At 41.2% G+C, this 9,476-nt stretch overlaps 1 protein-coding gene across 2 annotated transcripts in view; it reads left to right on the top strand.

Annotated features, from left to right (window-relative positions):
• The first annotated feature begins 2,586 nt into the window (after nt 1–2,586).
• etv4 (ETS variant transcription factor 4) overlaps nt 2,587–9,476 on the top strand; it is a 34,876-nt gene continuing 27,986 nt past the window's right edge. The window contains exons 1-3 of one of the 2 annotated variants that reach the window (XM_078278592.1): nt 2,587–2,854; nt 3,458–3,548; nt 3,768–3,815. In XM_078278592.1, the coding sequence (XP_078134718.1) occupies nt 2,798–2,854; nt 3,458–3,548; nt 3,768–3,815 (196 nt within the window). In that variant the 5' untranslated portion in view covers nt 2,587–2,797. The remainder of the gene's footprint in view (nt 2,855–3,457; nt 3,549–3,767; nt 3,816–9,476) is intronic. The other variant, XM_078278591.1, reaches the window with a different exon arrangement.

The following is a 9,476-nucleotide window of genomic DNA, read 5'->3' as shown; positions in this document are numbered from 1 at the left end:
CAATCAGATTGGTCATGGAGTCCGACTGCCCGCCCTCCGACGCATCATATCAAGTCGGCCAAAATGAAGGCCGACAGCTCCTCGGACGGATGACGGCACGAAACACACGGAACACACGGACCGACAACCACAACGGATCAAGTCCAGACCGAACTTCCCGACCTCAAATGTTGTGGGCGGGGCTAAGTTCGGCTGGCATCCAGGCTAGTCCTCAGCAATACATCCGTCAAATGTGAAGTTGATCGGATGAACGGTTGTCGAGAAATTGAAGGACAGACATACAGACAGAAAGACAAATGTCAGCCTTGTGGTGGCGCTAGAAGGAAAGTCAGTAGGATTCATCCCTCTGGGGACCACGGACATCTGTTCAACATTTTAATGGCAATACATCAACCAACAGACAAAAATCACCATCCCTGGAGCCACGGTAAAAAATAATTTTAACTTAAAAAGTGGGAATTTTCAAAGCCAGAGCTCACATCTCTGAAGCCACATATTAATTTATTTAATATTGTTTATTGATCCCCAGTGGGGAAATTACAATTTACACTCTGTTTTGTTAGAAATCACTACACACAGGCCTGAAATACACACACATGCTCAGGACCTATTCATCCACAAATGGAGAGATGTCAGAATGAGCCCTGAGTGGTTGGGGGGGGGGTAGAGTGCCTTGCTCAAGAGGAGGTGAACTGGCATCTCTGCAGCTATCAATGCACACTCTGTACTGTGGTCTGTACTGGGACTTGAACCGGTGATCCTCTGGTTCTCAATCCAACTCCCTACGGACTGAGCTACTGCCACCCCTGTTGGTTGTCAGGGGTAACAACAGAATAATGTTTAGTCGTGCTTTAATGTCTGAGATAAAATGAGGTTACGTTATGAAAAACATCAGTCTAACCATCAGCACAAACCGATTTCCATTTATCTTTCAGTTCATACTATGGAAGTCTTAGTCCAGCTGGGAAATGTCACTGGTTAGTGTGGAATTCAACCAAAGACAGTTTTTTCCTCCCTCTACTTGTTTCGTTTTATGGATTTTTTTTCTTTTTCGGTCAAAGAGGTCAAACTAACCAGTATTTAACCATAGGAAAAAATTAGGCAAAGTGTCCTGCTCTCTGTTGCAAAACGGCTCAGTGCTGGCTGTACAGAGCTGATGTAACATGTATAGCCTGTTGCGTAAATCTAAATGTGCATCTAAATATCATTACGCAGAAAATACATGTGCAGTATCACCTGTTTTGGAGATTGAATTAGATCAACAAGGGAGAGAGGGGGAGGAAGAGGAATGCTCTTGATGTGTACGTCTCTCAATCTCATTCTGAAACTAAAACTCCAATCCCATCAGAGCTTTGTGTCCTGTCTTCCTGGCTGCCAGCTCCTCTTTAAAAACTGTGTGTGTGGCTTTTATTTTGGCAGTTAAGTTTCAATAAGCAGCGAGCATTTCACCATTCTGTGTACAAAGCTTCATGAAGAGGACTTTGAATCCTGTGGGTTTTTTTGTGGTGTGGACTTAAAACCACAAGAATGCAAGAATGCATATTCCTGAACTGATTTACATCAGTTTTATGCTCATACAAGGTTCCTGCAGAGGTAGTGCTACTTCCTCCTGCCTGGCTGAGATCACTGCTTGTCATAAGTAGAGGGTGAGAGACATGACATGAAGTAAACAAAGTGAGATGGTTCTTTGAGTTCGTCCGGGCAGAAAAAGAAAAACAACATTCGTGCTGGGGCAGGTTTTTATGAATGGAAGTATTTTTTTCTAACTTTCTCTTTCTTTCTTTCTTTCTTTCTTTCTTTCTTTCTTTCTCTCTCTCTCTCTCTCTCTCTCGCTCTCTCTCTCTCTCTCTCTCTCTCTCTCTCTCTCTCTCTCTCTCTCTCTCTCTTTTTGTGAATGAAAAACAACTGGAAAATCCTGTACAAAAGCCTGCAGTCTGCCGGGAGGTGATTGGCTGCTGTGGCACAAGCTCCGCCCACTGCTGCTAAGATCCAGACTACCCGTCTTCTGATTGGTTCATACGGGGAACCGAGACTTCATTCATAAGTCAGTATTCAACCGGACAAAGGCAAGAAATTCGAGCCCTTGAAAGAGGAAATGCACCAATCACGAGCCTCATCTGGCCCGAGCAAGAAAAGCAAGTCCCCCCAAATCATGTCTGGTACAGAAATGACAGCACAGCTGGCGCTCAAAAGTCACTTCACTTCAATATAAACGTGTACAAACTCACTCTAACTGCTTGTATCAGTTATCTACCGTCGAACTAGAGTTTAGTTTGGTTGTTGGTCTCCACTTAAAACGCGCTACATCTGTTTCCTGTCACAGTTTCAGCGCTGGACTGGTTCTTAAAGAAAGTGGAGCCTGGCAATCCGGGCAGACGTGGCAAAAAGCCCGAGAAACAGCTTAAATAACTCTCATAATTCATACACGCTTTATGACCCGCCCGACATGTTTTTAAATCAGAAAGCGCCAAATAAAACAAAAATAAACCAAATAAAACTGAACTACTCTGCAAAAACGTGGAGAAAGAGCTGCTTGAGGTATAAAATTACCTTTACCTTAAACTTATATGTGATGTGACGAGCTGTCTGTCACACACACAAAAAAGAGATTTGTAAAGAGGGAAGCAGCCCGCTGGGTAATCACTCGCCATCACTTCCCCTCGGCATTTTTTGTGAATGGAGCTCATTATGCATGCAGCCTCCACGCAGCTCCATTCACAAGCAGCGCTCCTTCCTCTCTCTGCTGGCTGCGTGGATCTCACTCAACACAGCCTAAATGACCACAAACGGTTAACGGATGGATTATAAGATGGATGGATATTTGGACCAGCAAGTGCCTTACACTTTAGCCAATGTACGTATGGATGCACTCTTTATGTTACTTTAATGCTTACTTTGCGTGTTTTTGTTGTAATGAGTCGGCTACCGGGCTTTATCTCTCTCTCTCTCTCTCTCTCTCTCTCCCCTTCTCGCGTCTGCACGAGTTTTGGCTGAAGCAGCTGTGTGTGCGCGCGATAGAAAACTACTCACTCCGCATAAAACTAAGACAAAATCTTCACAAACTAAAAACATAGCAAGTACTGCATTTAGGGATGTTTGTCAGCGGGTTTCTTTTGTGGGATACTTTGGTTGACGAACGTGTCAATGTGTGCCAAATGGTCACTTTCTTCAGACGCAAACAGCGCGTTTGTTTTTTTTTCCCAGATTGCCTCCACAACTGAGAAATGTGTTGTTTTCTGGGGAGCTTCATGTTCACCTATAGCTGCAGTAGACTCTTATTTGTAGTTCATTCCAAATTACTGATTATAATAATAATGACTTCTTGTTATTTTTTTTGTCAAATGTGTCCAAATGGCTTGACTTTACACGTGCCACATTAAACATGGTATTTTGACACTGATGTGCCCTGTTTGTGTCTTGTTTCTCACGTCTCTGTTAACATCTATGGGTTTTGCAGAAGACGCATGGAAATGGGCCCCTAAATAGACTGTTGATGGCAGCGAAAAGGAAATACATGGACACAGAATTACCCCCTCAGGAATCGGAAGGTAAAGTATAGTGGAAGTCCACAATTTTTGGCCTCTGATCTCTTTACATGACACATGTTGACATCATGGTCTATTACCCCCAGGCAATCTCAGTCTGAGGGTTAGTTACTGCATTTAAAAAAAACAAAAAAAAAACAGGAGACGAAGACAAATAGTGGTTGGCTTGTCATTCTGCAGTGTGCTGATTATTCTTTCTTTCTTTTTTATCTTTCTGTTCAGACCTCTTCCAGGATTTAAGCCAACTCCAAGAGACATGGCTCACAGAAGGTGAGATTTGCCTGCAGGCTCTTAAATTATTTTTCTGTGATGATTTCACATTAATTACTTGTGTGGTTTGATGATGTGTCTATCTGGAAAGATTGGTGATCACAGAGAGCTAAAATTACAACAACAAAATACATTCCTTTCTAATTTTTCTTAAGGGATTATACATATATGCTGCTTATCTTCATCAAAAAGTATTTTATCACCATGGACTCTCATTGCTTTTAGGTTTTCTGTCAGTCCAACAGTGTTACAACAAAGTCTTATTAATGCACTTTTATTTACATGCTTTCATAAAACTTTGGCTTTGTTGAAAAAGATCACCTCCTTAGCTGTCGTCCCAAACTGTCTGATGCAACACACATGCTCATAAACCGTACGACACACGCACAAAAAAAAAAACGAGGCCAGAGAGAACACAGACGGGACATTATTAGCTTTGAGCATGTCCTATTTTGGCCATGTTGGCATGTAGCATGCATGCCAGTCCAGCAGCCAATGCAAACAAACAGGCTATTTGGCTTGTGTCACTCAAAGGCACATAGCAATGAAATGAGGCCCAGCCAGAGGCAATTGTCAGCTAGTAGACTTAATAATTGCAATGATGATGTAAGCTTTAATAGAGTAATTATACTGTATGTCAAGAGGGGGAAAACAACACAAGCTGTGAGTCATTGTGCAGGACAGTGAGTCTAAATGTGCTTAAAGCTGCAAGTAAAAATGAGAACTGCACCACGAGGTGAGGATTTTGTTGGGTCAGTTGCTTTGATGTGCTTTGACGTGGAGGTTTAAAGGGAAATGGCACTCATTTTTTGACATTTACCACATCAACCTGATAAATCCTGTTTAAAGTAGCTTTTTGTCACTTTGTGCTTCACTGAGCAGAATGAAGTATGTGTGCCGAGTTTTGAACCTAAAGGCTAAACTTTGATTTGCTATAGAACGAAAGTTTCTCGGTGCTCACCTGTAATCTTTTAAAGCGTGCGTGTACATGCATTTTTGTAAAATCACAACCAATCACTGTCCAATATGCAATTTATAAGAGTGTGATGTGGAAAGTTGGAGCCTCCAGTGCACAAACACTGAAAGTTGACTTTTCAGTGAAGTATTGAATGTCTTTGGTCTTGTGGTTAAGGTTTAGATGAAATATTAAGAATTTGTAACTAAGTAATTGAACGTTTTGTGGAAAAACCATATCAGACACAAATTATTTAACTTTTTATTAGGGCTCAGTTATGTGACGAACTGCGTTACGGCAATATTTACATCATTTGGACGACTCTTTACATTCACATACATTTCTTAATAAAATTTGAAAATACTCAGTACTTTTTATTTGTAAAGTATTTAATTCACACAGGATAATACAACAATAGCCATATGGCCATATAGCCATAACCATATGGTTATTTCATACAGACTATTAATTCATTGAATTACTAGAAAACATTGGGATATAGTATATCGAGATATGAAATGACCTATATCGGGATGTCTGGAGGAAATCTTAAAGTTATGCAAATTGTATATTCTGTAAATGCTACTCTCATGAATTGATTATACAGCAGAATTTCAACAAAAAATGATCATATTTATGAGAAATATGTCACCTTAAAACAGTAGAACAGTATAGACTTTGAGTTATACACAGTATACAGCAGATCAGCAAACTAAAGGGAAGTGGGGCAGATCCAATCACACCCATTTCATTAGTCATTGCACATTTCTAATGTATCTATGTATGATTTATGTGAGAGGAACAACTGACATTTCATCCGTGGAAGCGGTTGTGTCTGGCCTGAAGACACAACACTTAAATAGAGCCCACTCCCCAGCCTGCTACTGTTCATGGGAAACAATGCTGTATCCATGTTCGCTTTCTCACCTTTTCTCATGCAGCGTCAAAAACCAGCAAGTTCATTTCACACCAGCGTCTCATGTAGACAAAGACCAGAGCCCATAAAACTGCAACAATGGGTGTCACTTCAAAGTTGGAGCCTATTTGTATTCACAGATTTCACTGTAAAGGGCCACCACTAAAGGTTCAGCTTTTCTCACTTACCTATTTTGGTTTTATTTGCCCAGGCTGAGATACCAGCTTGTTTAATAGGTAAAAGCACCAAATTACATTCACCACCATTGTATTAAGGTGGCGGCAAAAATCCCAGCGACAGATATCTCAAAATCTGAGCAAATAAAACCTAAACTATCCATATGGCGAGAAACCCCTGTAAGATCAACGAGAAAGTATGTTTTTTGTAATTTTGGTGAACCGTCCCTTGAAAAGGACACGTTATTTTATGTACAAATTGGGTGGTAGCTTATTGTTGAGTCACAGAGGCAAAAAAAGCAGGACAGAATGATGGAAGTGTAACTTTATCAAAGTGTTATTTAACCCTAAGTACTGGCTTGTTTTCAGCCTTCCCGGCTAAGACCTCTTCTTTCCTGTTGCATTAATTAAAGACCTTATCATGACTGATTGCAGTTGTGAGGGATTCACCAAGATTGTAAAAGCTGGGTAGCTGGAGGGAGTTTTTTTTTTTTTTTTTTGCCAAAGGAGAGCGGAAGCAAGAGAGAGACAGAAAGGGTGATGTACTGAATGGCAAGAGTTCAGGAGCTTGTCACATCTTGTCTCTTTTTGGCCTTTAGGTTTATATGACTGAAGCTGCTTTAGCTCCTCCCAGGATCTCCCACTGAGAGAAAAAAAAAGTCATTCAAGGTGCCTGGAAGCATCGAGGAGAGCATGCGTCTGTGCTCGCATAAAAACACTTTCCTTCTTGTGCTGACTTGCATCTCAATGCCCCTGACGAGGTGTTCCTGGAAACAAATCAGATACAAGTGCTCGTGCACACACACAGGAAAGTGCACAGACACAAATGCACACACCGGGGTTACGATAATGTCTGATGCTCATCATCCGTGTTTCTTTTCTCCTGCCTCTTTATGAGGTCCAGCATGTTCCGTTTTGGACATGTTGAAACTATGGCTATGATTGATTGTTGGATCTGCAGAACTAAATATTGGCCGCTGCTCTGTCTCATACAGCAGCTTTATTTCTCCCCCCTGAGGGCGACAGACTGAAAAGTTAAAAGGGGGTAATATTATTATGGTATAGTAAGCCACAGGATGCAGCGTCGTATAAGAAATCGATGTCATTTATCTGAACATGCTACAAAACGGCATCATCCGGTTTCCTCTGTACAGGAAGGAGGAGTGTGACGACAAGAAAGTGGATTTGAATTTCTTATTTCCTCTTTTTGCCCTCTGTCTCTGTTGCTCTCTCTCTCTCTCTCTCTCTCTCTCTCTCTCTCTCTTTCTCTCTTGAGTTTTGGTTTCTGTGTTGTGTATGACTGTCTGAAATGGGTGGATGGAGTGAGAGAGAAGAGATTGTTGAGGTTGAATGCTGGTGTTGGGTTAGGTTACAATCACATCCCTTGGTGCAGAGTCATGGTGGATCCTGCAATAGTGTACATTTAGGGAGAAAATACAGAGATAAATCTACATGGATATTCTATTATTTATGGCCTTTTGTCCATTTCTAGTGAGCAAGTGGTGCTAAAGTACCCGCAACATGGTACTACTTTGTTTTGTAGCCCATTACACCCCTGATTGAGTTCATGATATTTAATGATAGCCATCAAGTTTTCCCTACCAGCTAGCTCGCACTATGACGTAAGTGTGAAGCCCAAGCAATGGAAACACTTTAAAAAGTCTAGAAACTTGTAGAGCTGGATTGGTGCCAGATTAAAAGGGTGCTAGGCCTGGTTCTGCTCTACATTTAGGGCTAGATCATTAATTCACGGGAAGGAAAACACAACTGGGTGAATTTGACCTCCTCACCCCTGCTAGGGTGTTGGCAGTCAAATGATTTTGGCTTTTCTAATCTGTTTGTGTGACTCAATGTTCAAAGCTCCAAAGGGACAATTGTGAATGCGTTTGAATTCCTAAAAGAGCTGCACAATAGTGTCTGTCTGGCTCTGCTGCACCTGGGCTTGGCATCACTGATCCTAGATGAGCTTCATTATAAGAGAGTGTCTCATCGGGGCCACTGAAATATATTAACTGTAGTGTGATCAATTCTTAAGCTGATTTCTCATATGAATTCCGGTCAACGCCCAACGTATGAAGTTCGGGCATTGTACGAAGTTTCCAAAGATGTAAAGAGGTTGTCTGTCTTAGACACGTTCTCCACCGATTCACTCCACTCTCCGATTCCACCACGGTCACGTAGCCAGTTCGTAATTTGGTCGTTAACAACCGAGTCTCATGCCGTTCCATGAATTTGTCTGACGATTTAGGCGTCGGCCCTTACCGACCGATCTTCCCAGATCTCATTGTCTCAGCATTTAGACATTTTTGTTGGCATCTTTGTGTAAATCAGCCTTCTTCTTTCCCCTCAGATGTTTGTATTCTTTTGGTTTTATGCCAGCCACATGATAGCATCGCCAATAACACGCCCATACGCTCGCTGTGAATCACTGGACAAAGATCTGCTCTATTCACACATGAAATCAATCCGACATTACACAGATTTTTGTGCTGGCAGGGTAAAGTTAGTTTAATGTTCAGTCCAAATAATTTGGACATTTGCGTTCTCGTACATACATACAGCTCCTTGGGGTAATGTCTAGATAAGTTCACTGTTGCAGAGCATGTGTAAAAGGGACTTAAGTGTAGCTGTATAAAACACACACATTTACAGCTTATCTAAGAAGACCTTTAACCTTAACTTGCTCTTGTTTAACTGCCCTACATCTCTTCTTGGTTTTAGTCTGGTTTCCTTGTTCTCTTTCTGCTTCTAGTTTGACTGTAAGAGCGATTCCTCATGTACACAGCAGATGAAATCCAGACTACCTATAGATTGTTAGACAGAGCCCCCAACACTTTGGGACAAGGTGAATCTGAATAGCTGATTCATCAGACCGCTTGACAGACTTCCTCACTTGTTCATCCAGAACAGCCTGTTTAGTCTGTCTGGATTTCTACAATGGAAATAGAAAGAATCTTGACCGTTGGTGTACAGATGTCTGACTGATCTGAGTAGTCAATAACATTGTTGCATGCCTCAAATAAGATCTATTATTGGAGATGGGGGGAAATTACTTACCTCATTACTTATTACTACCTTTCTACTGATTGGATATCAACTTGACACTTTGTCGCATTGTGCTTTTTGTCTTAATTCAAGGACAAAGATTTTGTGATTAAAAAGTGGCATTGTGGAATAAAATGGTGATTGGGAAAAAATGGAAAGACTTTGGAAAAAGGACTTTTTGGAATAAAAATGCTGTATTAAACTACCTGCAATAAACTTCTGAAAAGAATAAGGATGAACTAACAATTTGTAATGAGCTGAGCTTTAAAAACATATTGAATTATTTCACAATTTCATGGTTTTAGTTTTGATTATTTATCACATAATGAACACTTTGGGTCTCCATACATAAAGGCCACCCAACACCTGTGGTTATGGCCAACGTGTCTGTTTTTAATTGGCAGAAATCTCTCAGCTTAAGTCAAAGTAAAACCAGGTCGGCAGGTTAACATCTTGCTATTCAGGAGCTCTATGTTCTTGTGTATTGATCTATGGGATGAGCAAAGTGTTGACATGCTGCAAAAATCATGAAGTGAAGGTTGCCGGAATGAAGCCCAGCCTGGCTCTGA

This window comes from Sander vitreus, chromosome 21, assembly GCF_031162955.1.
Source record: "Sander vitreus isolate 19-12246 chromosome 21, sanVit1, whole genome shotgun sequence".
In the NCBI taxonomy this organism is placed as follows: domain Eukaryota; kingdom Metazoa; phylum Chordata; class Actinopteri; order Perciformes; family Percidae; genus Sander; species Sander vitreus.
Note: the sequence above shows the minus strand (reverse complement) of the source record. Positions and strands in the feature narration are given on the sequence as shown.